At 43.0% G+C, this 16,083-nt stretch overlaps 1 protein-coding gene across 1 annotated transcript in view; it reads left to right on the top strand.

The window, feature by feature from the left end:
- The window catches only part of LAMC1 (laminin, gamma 1 (formerly LAMB2)), a 119,680-nt gene that overhangs the window by 82,318 nt on the left and 21,279 nt on the right, over positions 1-16,083 (top strand). The window contains exons 4-14 of the mRNA XM_014528341.1: positions 1,482-1,648; positions 4,528-4,716; positions 5,561-5,678; positions 6,033-6,131; positions 6,225-6,361; positions 7,218-7,340; positions 7,428-7,617; positions 7,920-8,032; positions 10,567-10,788; positions 10,897-11,085; positions 15,622-15,867. Coding sequence (XP_014383827.1) covers positions 1,482-1,648; positions 4,528-4,716; positions 5,561-5,678; positions 6,033-6,131; positions 6,225-6,361; positions 7,218-7,340; positions 7,428-7,617; positions 7,920-8,032; positions 10,567-10,788; positions 10,897-11,085; positions 15,622-15,867 — 1,793 coding nt within the window. The remainder of the gene's footprint in view (positions 1-1,481; positions 1,649-4,527; positions 4,717-5,560; positions 5,679-6,032; positions 6,132-6,224; positions 6,362-7,217; positions 7,341-7,427; positions 7,618-7,919; positions 8,033-10,566; positions 10,789-10,896; positions 11,086-15,621; positions 15,868-16,083) is intronic.

The raw sequence follows: 16,083 nt of genomic DNA, 5'->3' as shown, positions 1-16,083 counted from the left end.
TTTTTTTGCATGCAGTGTTCCTGGGGAGGGGTTGATGCTCAGTGAAAGCTGATGGAAACTGTCACCAATGAGAAATCGTGTCATTCTTTTTTTGCAGTAGGGCTGTGAGATCAGGAAGATGAGTTGTGAGCATGTATGTATGAGTTATGAGCAGAGTATGCTCGAGAGAATTTCCATTCTTATTATGACGCTGTGTGAGCTAGGTGATAGCTGACAAACACCTGACATTAGGGTGGTGGCAGTAGAATGGAAGGGAACATTTAGATGCATTTTATTGTGAAGAAAGAATTGTCAGGATTTAGTCATGATGATTGTAAGGTTTAGTGATCAGGAGCATCGTGGTACCATTAACAGAGTAAATAAAGAAGATGAGTTAATTGGGAAGACGATGAGTTCGGATGTAGACATGTAAAGTTGTAGGTCACGGAGGACGACTAAATTTGTGCAGCAGTCAAGGAGTTTGGGAGAAACATGAGCGCTGGAGATATAAATTTGTGACTCATCTGGTTATGCTGTAGATGTTCCAGAAATGTTTGGGTGTACACCCCCCACTGGGGATGTGCCCACAACCCAGGTACATGCCCTTGACCGGAATCGAACCCGGGACCTTTCAGTCCGCAGGCTGACGCTCTATCCACTGAGCCAAGCCGGCTAGGGCTGGGTGTATTTTTAAGTGGTAGTAGAAGCTATGGAACTGATGGCTATCTTCAAGGAAGCAAGTGAGGGAAACTCAGCGCACCAGAACGTGTGTTGGTGTTCATGGGGATTTCCACGAGTTCTTAGTTTATGGTTTTAACCTGCATCTGGGGGATCCTGCAAGGATTTTTACCCCAAGCAACCTGTGGGAATACCAGGCCACCAGAGAGAGAGATCCATCTGGTCATGAGGTATCTAATGTCTCTTGCTGCCCTCAGATCAGAATACTTTAAAATCATCATGGCAGATAATTGCTGACATAATTATTGACTTGTGATGTGCCTACACAATCCTAGGCATATGAATAAAGCAACTTCTTGATCCTCCCAGGAACCCTATGAAACAGACATTATCATCTTCCCTGTTTTTCAGGCAAATCACAGGGCGGGGCTCGAAACCCAGCAGCCTAGCCTGGCTGCAGAATCCATGCTCTTCTTAACCAGTGCACTTGGCTGCCTCTTGGCACACACATTTGACTTCAGGAAGTTGATGCTACAGACGTCCTCCCATATTGTTAGGGACTTTCTTCTCGCGTCTGGTTAATGCCCCATCCCCTGTTAAATAAAGTCACCTTTTTTTTTTAATCTCCTGTTTAATTTTTCCTCATACCTGAAAACTCTAACAGCCCTTACCTAATCTTCTCCGTGCCTCAGTTTCCAGTTTTGAATGGAGATCTCAACCATATTCAGAGGTTGTTTTTGGTTCTCTGTGTCCATCCTTTTTCTGCATCCATTTCTGGGGCTTTCGAGCTGTGTCCTGTTTCTGAGTGTCTCTTCTCTCCCCAGGTGTAAGTGTAACGGACACGCAAGCGAGTGTGTGAAGAATGAGCATAACAAGCTGGTGTGTGACTGCAAGCATAACACCTACGGGGTCGACTGTGAAAAGTGTCTCCCTTTCTTCAACGACCGGCCGTGGAGGAGGGCGACTGCTGAGAGCGCCAGCGAATGCTTGCGTGAGTGCCCCGTGGGTGGTGTCGGGCCGTTCAGTTGTCTTGAGATCTGATCCCTCAGGGGCGGAGGAAGGAATGGGTGACTTGCATTTACGCCTCCTTGAAAGGAAAACAACGAAAGGCAGTGCTTCTTTCATACTTTGAAAGCGTGGGACGTGGACGTCAGAGGAACATCACAGATGAGGGCGATTGGCTGTCAACATAAACCGTGCTGGTTGTGTGTTTCCTTCCTGAGCGCACACACCAGGATGGGAGCAGCATCCTCGACGCTGGGCACTGTGCTTAGATCCAGATACCGGGCCAGCGTGGTCAGCTCTAACATACGATTTCTCCAGTTCTTTTCTTTGCTGTCCTTTAAAATAGTCTTCTTCCGACTAATGCTCAAGAGCTAAGGTCATTGATTAACATGTGTCGGTTACAATGAGTACTGGACTAAGACTGCCATTCAAAAGCTTATTTATAAAAAATTGCTTGTCCTCGGTGTCACTGAAGAGCGCAGTGGGGAGAACTTTCTGACTCCCCTCAGGCAGAGGCGGAGGCTTTGGGAGGAAGAGTAGACACTAGAATTCCTAGGGAAGGGTGAACTGGAGAAGATAACACGTTGTTTGTTCCTTCACAACATCTTTGTTTATTCTGAACAGATAGGGAAAGGCATCTCAGGAGAAAGGAACCATGAAATCATATAATTATGACTGGCCAAGGACTTAAGAAAATTTTAAAGCAGCTGTAATTTTCTCATGTCCTTATAAGTGTCCCTTATCATATTCTCTTGGGAATAAATTGAATAAGAAAGCGGACCCTGTGAACTTGCAGGAATTGTTGGCAGAAGCCTTGAGAAAGAATTGATATCTTATGACTAATTTTATTAGCTGCCCAGAGCAGATCTCCTTATTCATCTTTTCTTTCCCTCAACAAATCCCAGATTTGCAGATTAACTTTATAGCCTCCTCCAGCATTCCTAAACGATTGCTCGGGCTTCTTTAGTTATTTTACTGAACTGTCATATCCAGTGTTGGAAGCTACATGATAAAGGCCGGCAAGAGAAAGAATGAAATATTCCTAAGGTGTGCCACCGAAGCAAATGTACACCTGTGTTTAGCAAGTATTCTGTTTAATGACGTGGGCATATTTAGAGTCTGTCCAGGAACATTATGAGAACAACAAAGACGCTGGATGGCCAGCTTACCTCGAGCAAATGAGCTGAATGCTGTAGGCAGAGGACTTTGATGAGGAGCTAAGTCACTTTGCTTGCTTCCTCGGTCCCTTTGGCCCTGTGACCCCTCAGAGAACAACGTTTCTGGAGGTTGTGACAGTAGTCCAGTATTGTCCAGGGGCTCAAGCTGTGGAAGAGGAAATGACAGCTGCCTTCTCTCTTAGCAGCTGCTGAGGAGGGAGCCACAGCCTCTGCTTGAGCTGTCGGGTAGACAGCGATTTTCAACCGGGGTGCCGCAAGAATTGTCAGGGCACTGACCTCTTTCCCTGAGGTTGTCAAATTACAAAATGGCACTAGCCAACACAACAGTAGCCGTGCAGTATGAATGAGTCAAAATTATACCTATATTTTTTATCAGATTGGCAAAATATATATTTTTGGTGTTCCCTCAGCATGCAGTGTGACAGCTGTGGCCGCAGAATTTTAGTGATTAGTTTATGTGTGCCATGAGATGAAGAAGGTTGAAAACCCTTGGGTTAGGACAGTGGAGACCTGGGAATTGTTCTGGCTCATAGTCTCCAAGCACCAGACTGTTCCAGTGGGGCTGGCTGGGTTGATTGTGGGATCATCTAGGGAGGCTGGAGGGAAAAGAAACAGCTACTGAAGAAGGGGAAGGGAGCTATAAAAGTTACTTAACACAACTCTAATTTGGTGACAGTAATTCGAGTTTCTAAAAAATTTTCAAGTATATCATAAAAGAACTGATTATAAATGAAGGAAGAAAATATGTATATTTAAATATTTTAAAACAACAACTTCCTGATCTTTCTGAAATCAAACTTTATTAAATAAAACTTTATTTTCTAAATAAAACTTTATTTTTATTTAGTGTGCATGGTACTGTCTGAAGAATCAAAGATACTTTGGGCAGAATCAATAATTCTGATTGAATCATCTGCATATAAATACAGTGGATTTCTGTGACTACAGATACTTGTTCTTAAACTATGGTTGTGCCCTGAAGGGGGTGGTATCATTAGTTACTTAACAGATGACGCAGTTGGCGCTGAGGCTCCCCAATGGATGGATGGATCCACTGGATCCAGATTTCGCTTTAATTCTGCTTCCGTCTGCAGAAGCACTAATTATAACCCCTTGGTCTCAGGTTAGCCCAGTCTGGATATGCAGATAACCTGGCACCTCGAAAGTTCATATCTTAATGTATTTGAATCATCTAAGGCCTGAAACGTTAAGGCGCCTTGAAGCCTGCATTTATGTTGGCATGTTTTTGGAGTTGGGATTAGGATGAAGAATAAAGATTCAGAAAAATTGTAATTTGCTTTTATTGTAAAAATTGTAATTGGCTTTTATTTGTATATGCACAAAGACCTGGAATAGGATGAAGAATAAAGATTCAGAAAAATTGTAATTTGACTTGGCTTTTATTTGTATATGCACAAAGACCTGGAGATCCCTTCCTAAGAAAAGGAATTCCTTGTCTTTTATGATGGTGCTGTTTTTGATCAGGATGAACCTTTTCTGTATAAACTCTTTATTGACAAACTGGTTTTCTTTTTCTTAATGAGCAATGCATCTGGCAGTCATTCTTATTTTAACACTATCTGTCACAGAGATGTGGGAAATTGAGGTTTGTTTGTTTGTTTAGTCTTGTAAAAATGCTGTTCATAAGGAACATGGATCTCACTTAAGTTGTGTGTTTGGCCGACAGCCTGTGACTGCAATGGCCGATCACGAGAGTGCTACTTTGACCCTGAACTATACCGTTCCACCAGCCACGGTGGCCACTGTACCAACTGCCAGGACAACACCGACGGCGCCCACTGCGAGAAGTGCCGGGAGAACTTCTTCCGCCTCGGGAACACGGAGCCCTGCTCTCCGTGCCACTGTAGTCCTGTGGGTAAGTGCCAGGCAGTGTCTGCTTCAGCCTGATGGGTTTCAAGACCAAAAAAAAAAAAAAAGTAAGCATTTCCTGTAGCCTCAGAAAATGAAGCTGTTTCCTAGGCATGTGCACAGGTTCGGTATGAAAATGCGGACATTACTGTAACATGTAAATTATAACATGTCACTGATTCAGGATCTGCCTGTCCCCCCACCTCCACTCTCTTTAACCACATTGGACTTTCCGATGATTTTCGGGTGTGTGTAAAACTGGGTGTAGCCTGAGCAATGATTTTGTAAATAATTAGCAACAGGATCCTAGGGAGCATTTGAACTCCACGGTGAAAGGTTAGCTGCTTCGTGAGTTCTTCCTTGTTAATGATTTTGTTTAGTCTGAAATCCTTCGAGAGCTTGAGCTGTTTCATGTTAGTATATGTCCACAGAGGTGGTGTGCTCTCAGTCCATTCTGTCCTTGCAGGAATTTGACCTTTGTGTTTGTTGTGCGTGCCGGTGTACACTTAAGTTCTCGGCATGACCCTGAGGGAACCAGTGCTTTCTCACAGAGGAGGGACGGGCCTCGTGTCCAGTTTACCACTGGGAACAGAGTGACCTGTTAGTGTTTTCAACATTGATGTCCAGGGGGTGTGTCTGGGAAGGTAACATGTAATGGCTTACAGGGGTCTGATTTTGAGACAATTCCGATTTAAAATTTCACCTTTTTCCTCTGTAACCATCTAGAGATTGCGTATTGGTTTCCGGGTATTGTTCTAAGTTACCAATTTTCTTTTCTTTTCTTTTTTTTTTTTTTTGACACGTAATATTGCAGACACACCGGGTGGTTGACATGTTTTTTTACATTTTAGGTTCCCTCAGCACGCAGTGTGACAGCTATGGCCGATGTAGCTGCAAGCCGGGAGTGATGGGCGACAAGTGTGACCGTTGCCAGCCTGGGTTCCATTCTCTCACGGAGGCAGGGTGCAGGTGAGACCTTTCAACACCAAAACAAGGGGCACAACCTAAATGGAGCTGATTCCTAATGATAGACCTGCAGCTTATCTGTAGCCGTATAAACATTTCCCCCAAAATAATTGTCCGTGAGATTTAAGACTTGTGGCTGTAATGATGACCCAGGATTGGTGTGCACAGAGATTAAGCAGAGTTTTACATATTAAATGTAATGGGTATCCTTGATTGAAACCAGATCCAAGTATAAAAGTGACATCAGTTAGATATTATTACTGTTATTAACATGTAAACCAACAGGTTGACTTTAAGAGTGGAATTTCTTTGCTCCTGTCTCTTCTCTCATTGTTTTATTCATTTTCCACCCAACAGGCCATGCGCGTGTAACCCTTCCGGCAGCACGGATGAATGTAACGTCGAGACAGGGCGGTGTGTTTGCAAAGACAACGTTGAAGGCTTCAACTGTGAGAGGTAGCTCATTCCTTCTCCAGCTGGATTGTGTTTTCTCTGTTATCGTATTTCAAGCACTCAAAAAATGCCTGATTGTACCTTAATCTTTTTCAGATGCAAACCTGGATTTTTTAATCTGGAATCATCTAATCCCCGAGGCTGCACACCCTGCTTCTGCTACGGGCATTCTTCTGTCTGCACGAACGCCGTCGGCTACAGTGTTTACTCTGTAACCTCGACCTTTCAGACTGGTAACTTAGACCTTTTCTTCTGTCCCCAAAATGTGCAACTAGACGTACAGTATTTTTTAAAAATCAGTAACTCTTGGAGGATTTTTTTGATGGTAACAACACTTCATGTTTTTTAATGAACATGATTTTTTTATTTGGCTTTCTTGCTTGGGGGGTTTTTTGTTTGTTTTTATCATTATACATAGTTTCTCTTTGAAGTTAGTAATTTAAAAAACTTTTTATTTTTCAATTACAGTTGACATGCAATATAATATTAGTTTTAGGTGTACAGCATAGTGATTAGAAATTCATATAACTTACGAAGTGATCACCTCGATTAATCTAGTACCCCTCTGACACCGTACATAGTCATTACAATATTCTTGACTATATTCCCGATGCCATACTTTATGAAAACATACATGAGTTTAGAATTCACCATAGTTAAATGTTACATAAAATAAAGCAAAAATGTAACTTCAGATGTTTAGCATATCTAGGTACTGTTGTAAGATTCATTTATTCATTGCTGTGTTTCCCTATACTCTTTTTTTTAAAGATTTTTAAAAAAATATATTTTTATTGATTTCAGAGAGGAAGAGAGAGGGTGAGAGAGATAGAAACATCAATGGTGTGAGAGAATCATTGATTGGCTGCCTCCTACACGCCCCCTACTGGGGATAGAGCCCACAACCTCGGCATGTGCCCTTGACCGGAATCGAACCAGGGACCCTTTAGTCCGCAGGCCAACTCTCCATCCACTGAGCCAAACCGGCTAGGGCTCTTCCTATACTTTTATATGTGTTTGTGGTCCATAAAGGTGAATTCAGGGTGTTTACAATGTCACAGCACTTGTGTTTTTGTCCTCTGCTTGCAGATGAGGATGGGTGGCATGCAGAGCAGAGGGACGGCTCTGAATCATCCCTGGAGTGGTCCTCTGAAAGGCAAGACATCGCCGTCATCTCAGACAGCTACTTTCCTAGGTACTTCATTGCTCCTGGTAAGTGAGGCCAAAAAGCAGCCTGGCTGGGGTGTGCTCCTCTGTAGTCTCATTCTCACATCCTTGCCCCATGTGTCTGCGTTCCAGCCAAGTTCTTGGGCAAGCAGGTGATGAGCTATGGTCAGAACCTCTCCTTCTCCTTTCGAGTGGACAGGCGAGACACTCGCCTCTCTGCAGAAGACGTGGTGCTCGAGGGAGCTGGCCTGAGAGTGTCCGTGCCCTTGATCGCGCAGGGCAATTCCTATCCAAGTGAGACCACTGTGAAATACGTCTTCAGGTAAGGTCCTCTTCGTTGTAAAGTGTGACTTGACCAGAAGTGGTTTCTTTATCTGAGCTTCTCCAGGCTTCAAGGTGAATGTTGAAGAGAAACTTTGGGGTATAAGGGGCCTTTGTAAAAGGGAGCCTTCCCTGTGTCCCCTGTACCCTTGTCACCTGCACTGTCAAACCAGCAGACCAATTTCTGACTTGGTCACATTGGTGGAGCTTTGCATTGTTGGCAGCCTAAATGAAGAAGAAATGCTTTCTCAGCCCCCAGAATTGTCCTCACAGAAGCTAATTGGGTCCCTTCTTTCTCTCCAGGCTCCACGAAGCAACAGATTACCCTTGGAGGCCTACTCTTACCCCTTTCGAATTTCAAAAGCTCCTTAACAACCTGACCTCTATCAAGATCCGTGGGACATACAGTGAGAGAAGTAAGTTATGATATAATGTAGAAGAGTTGTTTAACATGATTAGGATCCTTAATATGCAAAAGGGTATCTCTAAAGTCCTAATACTATAAAGCTTATCCTAAAGAAGTGGTATAAACTATATACATGAGTTATGTGTAAAAAAAAAAGTATTTTTAATCACTTTTAAGAACCTGGAGAAAATTTACTAAAATTAGTAAATACTATTGTCTTATAATGGATAAGCCTATTCCGATTACATTACATATAAATAGATTCTTCCAAAATTTCTAAATATAATTTTACTGGCTCATATGACTTAATAACCTCGATTTCTTTTTATTTATTGTTCTGTAATTCTCAAGTCTTTTATCTGTTGGCTTAATTATGGAAAATTAAAAATTACTGAATGAACATTTGTTATATTTTGAGATAAAGCTGTTTTAAGTGTGCCTTTCAAATTTTTTTCCTATAAAAATTTTTTGCATTGTTTTTGAAAATTCATTTTTATTGTTGAAAGTATTACAGATGTCCCTTTTAACGAAGACCTCTTTCTGTAGAAAGGTAGAACTGGTGCAAGGGAGTCAGTGGTGAGGTGGCACTGAGAGTGGCACCAGCAGCTTGGGTGTGTGGGTTTTTTATTATTGAGGCATAATTGGCATGCACCATTGTATTAGTTTCAGGTGCATGACATAATGATTTGATATTTGTTCATATTGTGAAATGATTGCCACAATGAGTACAGTTAATGTCCGTCACCACACATAGTTACAGAATTTTTTTCCCCCCCCGGTGATGGCAACTTTTAACATTTACTCTCTTAGCAACTTTCAAATATGCAAAATACAGTATTATCAGCAGTAGCTGCCACACTGCATTACATCCCCATGATTTATTTTATTTTATAACTGGAACTTCGTAAACCACCAATCTCTGTTCTCTGTAGCTGTGAGGTAAGTGTTTTGGTTTCTTTTGTTTTGTTTCTTTCTCTTTTTGTTTTCTTTTTAAAGATTTCGAGTGTAAGTGAGATCATGCAGTGTTCGCTTTCTGTCTGATTTATTTCACTTAGCACAATGCCCTCAACTCCTTGGATGTGACTTTCATGAATATCCAGATGAAAATATCTTATAAGTGGTAGTTAGAAACATGGATCTGGGGCTTAGGAAAAAATTTGGACTGGAGATCTAGAACTGAAAGGTTGTCAATGCATGGGTAGTAATTTTAAACTTGGAAACTTGGAAAAAAGAAAAAGAGCATGCAATTCGGGAAACAGTTATTTAAAGACCATGCCCTGAGCCTCAAAAGAGAAAAAAAATTTGAGGAGGAGAAACAATTAACAAGTTTAAGAAGTTAACACCATTGGATTTTGGGTTGGGTAACTAAGGAGTCATTGATGAGGTGGAGTTGTGTGTGTGTGTGTTTTTAAGAAGTGTTGAAACTGAAATTAGAGTGCAGTGTCCCACTAGTAATTTGAAGGTCAAGAAGTTAAAGTAAAGGTTATTCTTTTAAGAAGTTTGGCTATAAGGGAAGGAAAAGAGATGGATTATAACTTGGGAGTGGGGACCAGATGGGAGGAGGAGTACTTTTAGCATGGGAGACTTAAGAAATGTTTAGAGTTGGAAGTACATTAGCCAGTGGAAAAGTATCTCATGATCTAATTGTTGAAAAACCCCATAAACATATTGAAAGTTAACTAAGTTCAAGTCAGTAACAGAAGAGATATCCTTCAGCCTCAGGTTGTCAATTTTTAAGAATTATATAAGCAGCCAGTGATATTTCATAACATGGGGAAATACGCTTGAAAGATAGACTGCCAGAGACAGGAGTGGGATGGAAATTAAAGGGAAACTTGATGACATCATCAGGGCCTGCCTCTTCCATGGGATGCTCCAGCTGAGACCATCACAGGCGCTGTGGGGTTGGACGAACCATTGGTCTAAGTCAGTGTAAGGCTTCTCTTTTTTTTTTTCTTCTGGAAAGGGGAAAGCATTGTGATATATGGCATAAGGGCTTTGGAATCTTTGCATACATGTTGAAGTAGCCCTGAGTATTAGAACTTGTGTGTTTATTTTTGCCGTTTTGTGCAGGGTATAAAAAAATATAATGGAGTGGTACTTGTTGACAGGTGCTTTCCCTGCTGTCTTGTCTTTGAACTCTACAATCAGTACCTGTTTTTGTCACAGGAGAATAAAAACACTGCTTGCTGACTGCAGACCTAAAATCTTCTTGTCCTCCATAGTCTTGCTCTTCTCTCTTCTTGCTCTGGATTATGGTCCAGTGCTTTTCATTTTTTATATTGGTGATTGGGAGAACTGCAAAAGCCACCAGTCTCAGTGTGTGTTTAAAAATAAGTTTGCTGTATCCCAGACACAGCACCAGCTACCACATGATTATTCTAAATGCTATTGTCTACTTATCTTCTCCAGTAAATGAATTAAACTGATGGTTGCTTGTCTCTGGGAGTTTGGCTTTGGTTACCTTTTAATGTTATTGACTTCTCTTGAGCTTTTGCAAAATGGAAGCCAGTTCAGTGATTCTCTTTCCCACAACCCACACAGGTGCTGGATATTTGGATGATGTCACCTTGGCTACTGCTCGTCCTGGGCCAGGGGCCCCTGCAACTTGGGTGGAGACCTGCACCTGTCCTGTGGGATACGGAGGGCAGTTTTGTGAGATGTGCATCTCGGGCTACAGAAGAGAAACCCCGAGTCTCGGGCCATATAGTCCATGTGTGCTTTGTACCTGCAATGGACACAGTGAGACCTGTGACCCTGAGACAGGTGAGCGGATGCCCTTTGGGGGCTGCCCGACCTAAGTTCCCCTTAGCAGATGGGTAGGAAATCCTCATTGTCTCCTTTGTCTGTTTCTCACACCCGATCTCCAAATAGGTGTTTGTAACTGCAGAGACAACACAGCCGGCCCCAACTGTGAGAAGTGCAGTGACGGGTACTATGGAGATCCAACCGCGGGCACCTCCTCTGATTGCCAGCCCTGCCCGTGTCCCGGGGGCTCAAGTTGTGCTGTTGTGCCTACAACACAGGAGGTGGTGTGCACCAACTGTCCTACTGGTACCACCGGTGAGTCTGCCCTTTCCCCCTGCTCACAGTGTCCATCCTTTAGAAACACTGTGCGAAGAAGGGCTTTGGAAGTGTCTGGATTATTTTTGTCTGGCTCAATGATTACAGTTTTCCTAGTAGACAACATTTTGTAGGAAACAGGTTGATTATAGACTTATAAAATGCATATCAGATACTTACAATAGCTAACATATTCATGGCCAGGTACTTTCCTGCCTCATTAATCCTCAGAACCCTATGAGGTAGGTTCTGCTATCATCCCATGTTCCAGCTAAGGAAACTGAGGCACAGAGACACTCGGTTACATGACCAAGCCTGCAGGCTCGTCATTGGAGGAGCTAGAATTTCAGCCCAGGTGTTCTGGCTCCAAAGATGATGATCGCTATAGTATACTCCCCCACATAAGATGAAAACCAAAACAGCTTGGTTTTTAGTTTATGGGGCCATTATCCAGGGCTTCTTGAGATAAAGTGGTAATTAAAACAATTGTTTTATATCCCTTCTCCAAATTGTTCTTTCAGAGTATCAGAGCCAATCACATTTATTGGGAAAACATGTTCATTTTTTTATAGCTTTGGATAGGCCAGTATTCCCATTCTCTGAGTTTCTTTCTTTCTGATGAAAACATAAAACTAGGTCTTTCCTAGCTACTCAAGGAACTGCCCACCCAGGCTGGCTGCCCAAGGAGACCGAGGCTCACGGGTGATCGTTTCTTTTCTCACATTGACTTCGGCCTCCACGTAACAGAGAGGTTCTGGCCAGGACTCCATTACAAGCCTTGGACTCCATCACAAGCCTTTTGTTCCAAAGACATTGCTACAGAGCATAAAAATAAGTGAGAGACCAGAACACTGAGCTAATCATCTGTATCTCTTGTGTTTCATCAAAACATTCTTTAATCATTGGGAAGCATCCAAACACCCCATCTCCCTCCCTGCTCCACTGACCCCTCCCCGAGCACCAGGGCGTTGCAACACAGAGACGCGATCATTTGCGTAAGATAGTTGGGAAAGTAAGGAGTGGAAATTAGTGTAGAACTTTATATTTTTGACTCTTTCCTGCTTTTTAAAAAAATCAGTGACCCAACAGAGTCTCAGGCAGACAGACTTCCTATCCTCATTCCCCATCACCCACTCCTGCGCTCTGCTCCAGTCCTCCTGGGCTTCTCGTCGTCGTCGCTCAGATGTGCCGGACTCTTTGGCCGGTGTCTACTGTTCTCTTTTAGAGTGCTCACCCCACTCTCTCCTACACAAACCTCCCTTTTCCTGGCCAACGCCTGTCTCATCTGGGAGGTGGGGGTGAAACAGCACTTTCCCAGGAAGGCTTTCCAATGGGCCCTCCCTGCCCTCCTACTCCAGGTGCTTAGTGCCTTTTACTCTGTGGCCATAGGATCTAGCAAGTATCCCATGTATAGTATCTACTCTTAGATGTACTTAATATAACGTTTGATGGTAGAGCCCCTTACTCATTTTGTTGTTTCACTGGGTAGATGGCAATTGCAAAAACGAAACAGTTAAGCATAGTGGAGTTGTACTCATGTCTATACTAAAGGATACCAATGGTGGATTAAGACAGTTTGGGATGCTTTAACGGAGAAATGGAGTATAAAATAAGAGATCTTGGGAAATGTTATAAACATGTTGGTCTCTAATCAGGTGTTTCTCACACAAAGCTTGGCAAGTATATTTGTCTCATTAGTTACCACCTGGCTTGAAGGGAATGATCTATAGCAGTTCTTGAGGATGTTCATTAGGGTGTAGATGGCACTAAAAAACAGTGTAGCCCCTGTAAAAATGCTCTCACTCTATTCCTTTATCCTTCTTTACTTTTTTTTCCCATAGCATTCTTTAATCATTTGATATTTTCATGTTTATTCATTTGTTTATTGTCTATCTTCCCCTCTACTCCTCCACCCCCAGTTTAAGCTCCATGAGAGCAGGGACCTTTATCTATTTTACTCACTTTTGTATCCCTGACACTCAGAATAGCATTCAAAATGCGTGTTTGTTGAATGAATGCAAATAATTATTGAATAAATGAATAGAGATTGCAGATACAAGGTAAGATGCAATTCATTTAGGACACTATTGAATATAAATAACTCTTGATAATCACTGAGATCCTAACGTGGTTTGCATTCACATTTAATTTTTAAAACAACCTTTTGAGATAAATTAATAATAATAGTCTTTTTTCAACCAGTTTTTGAGTGCATGGCATTGGGAATATAAAAATGATTAATGGATGGTCCCTACTCTTCAGGGGCTAAAAGTATGAAGGGAAGCAGAGATAATTTTAATACAGTGTGGTTAGTTCAGACGGAGGGATGCACACATGTGGTAAAGGAGAAGAAAGAAGGACACCTCTCCCATTGCTGGGAGGGATGATAAGGAAAACTAAGGCTAAAAAGGCTTATAACCTGCCGAACACCGTGTCAATAGTACAGCCAGGATCTGAACCTGCATCCTAGACTCTAAGACAAAGGGTAGATGAACTGTAGCTGCCAGAGGGTATTTTGGAGTGAGAGCTTTCCATGGGCTACCATGTAGTTCTGTTTTAGGTTTTCCACCAGATTTTTTAAGTTACGTTTTATTCAAAACAGGTTGCAAAACATTTTAAATGTGGATCCCATCTAGAATAGCTAAATTATCTAATGAAAAAGCAGAACTGAAATGCTGTCTTCAGGCTAATCTGGACAAGGATTTCAGGTGAGGGTCTGGCAACTATGTGTATCAGAGACCAGAAGGCCCCCAGCTACCTCTCCTCTCAGCATCCTGTTTCTTCCCCTCCTGCCCGAGCCCAGCCACATTTCCTGTTCTGTTCGCCTTGTCAGTGGTCTCCGTTAGCCACCTGCACTGGCCAGTCCTCCTCTGGCCGGGTCTCAGCAACACTGGGCACTGTTGACTGTTCGCTTTGCTCCAAACATTTTCTCCTCTTGCCTTTTTGGACACTTCCCTCTCCTTGGTTTCCTCCTTCCTCTCTTCTCTTGGGTCTCTTGATCACTTCTGATTCTCAACCTCGGGCTTTCAAGTCAATGTTATAGTCTCCCCTCAGGTGAGTAGACCCCGTGTTTAGGATTCAAAGCCTCTCTGTTACAGCTGCAAAATCTGTATCTTCAGCCCTGACCTTGCTGCCCTGAGCACCGGCTACCTGTTTACCATCTCCACTTGGTGGCTGAAAGCCCTCCATGTGCTCCTCCTCCTCCATTCTTCCTCTGTCTCTACTCTCACGAGCCCTGCATGCACCACATCGAATGGCAGCCTCCCTGGTGAATATGGAGTATTTGTTCTGAGGCTCTTTCTCTGTAGGATCCTCATGGTTTGGTGACCTTAATCATAGTTCTCAGCTACTGGCAGCCTTCTCCAAACAGCTCTTTCTAGTAAAGTTAGGAATTATATTAGGTTCTGGTAACTACTCCCTCCACCCACCCCTGAAGACCAGGTTATGGAGCCCATCAACCCCATGGCTACTGTCCCACGTGCTACACTCTCCTGTGGTTTCCCTATACTCTGCCCATACCTGGGTAGATAGTATCTTTACTAAATTCTCTTCAGGTCTTGCTAATTTGAATCTGCTGATTCTTTTCTTCTGTGGTCTTGGTTCAGATGGCTAAAGGAACCTCAAATTTAAGCAAATCCACGCTAAATCTTTGATTTCTTCTTTTTCCTATCTCAACCAATCTTGGTCATCTCAGTAAAAATACTACCTTCCACCTCATTGCTCAGGCTAAAATCCTAGGCATATTCTTGATTCCCAGACGCAGTCAGCCAGCAAGTGTTACTGGTTCTACCTAAATCTAACCACGTTTCACTTCTTCTGCCGCCACTACCCTGGTCCACATCACTGTCATCTCTCCCTACTTCACAGAGTCATGAGTTTAGTGTGGTAGGAAGAGCCCTGAATTCTAGCTCCGTCTCTCTCACTACCTATCAGCTGTTTGGTTGTGGGCAAGTAATTTAACCTCTCTCTCTGATCCCTTAGCTATGATAGAAGTGGGTGGCAAATGATCTCCAGATTCCCTTCTAAAATGCTCAGTTTCTGTGCTAGTTGATGCTGCTCAAAGATTAGCCTTTTGTTTTTTAAGAGAATGATCCTACTCACCCTGTTGCATAGGAGGTTTATGGTATCAAGAGTCACTTTTCATTTCTCTTAATATCATCAACAAAGCAAACATATGAATGTGCCAGCCCTTGGGAATGGAGAGGTCAATAAACCCTGAGCCCGGCTCACCTACAAAGCACGTTCAGTGTATGATTTCAGGTAATCCTCAGGACAATTGAGCTGAAGTAGGCAAACCAGGTGCTACTTTCTGGTGAGGAACTGGAGAGGTGCCCAAGGTCACAGTGCCAGGACCGCAGCCCAGGTCCTCTGCTCTCCTAGGCCGGTGCCACGTCCACTGCACCATGTTGCCTCCCAATCAGTGGTTGCACTAGGCTGTTTGTCACCAGGGTAATTTGTAAGCAGACTCTTCGTAACCAGTAGCACCGGAAATACCTAAGGCCTTTCTTTCTTAACATCCGATTGTGTCGTGCACAGGTAAGAGATGTGAGCTCTGCGATGATGGCTACTTTGGAGACCCTCAGGGGACACACGGCCCCGTGAGGCTTTGCCGGCTGTGCCAGTGCAACGCCAACATCGATCCCAACGCAGTTGGAAATTGCAATCGCCTGACGGGAGAATGCCTGAAGTGCATCTACAACACCGCCGGCTTCTACTGTGACCGGTGCAAAGACGGCTTTTTTGGAAACCCGCTGGCTCCCAATCCGGCAGACAAATGCAAAGGTGATCAGCCCTCGGCCAGATGCTGTCCCAATTGTACTCATTCTGAGAACTCGCTGTGTGGTCGGTCTCTTTAAATATTTATAGTTGTTTGGTCTGAAGCTGCACCGCTCAATAGAAATAGCTACGCATCACTTATGTAACTTATATTTTTCTAGTAGAGACATCCAAATAAAGAGAAACAGGTGAAATTAATTTTAGTAATATAGTTTATGTAAC

The sequence above is a fragment of the Myotis brandtii genome, unplaced genomic scaffold, assembly GCF_000412655.1.
Source record: "Myotis brandtii unplaced genomic scaffold, ASM41265v1 scaffold630, whole genome shotgun sequence".
NCBI classification, from domain to species: Eukaryota; Metazoa; Chordata; class Mammalia; order Chiroptera; family Vespertilionidae; genus Myotis; species Myotis brandtii.
The sequence above is the reverse complement of the archived record's forward strand: the minus strand, read 5'-3'. Positions and strand labels throughout refer to the sequence as shown.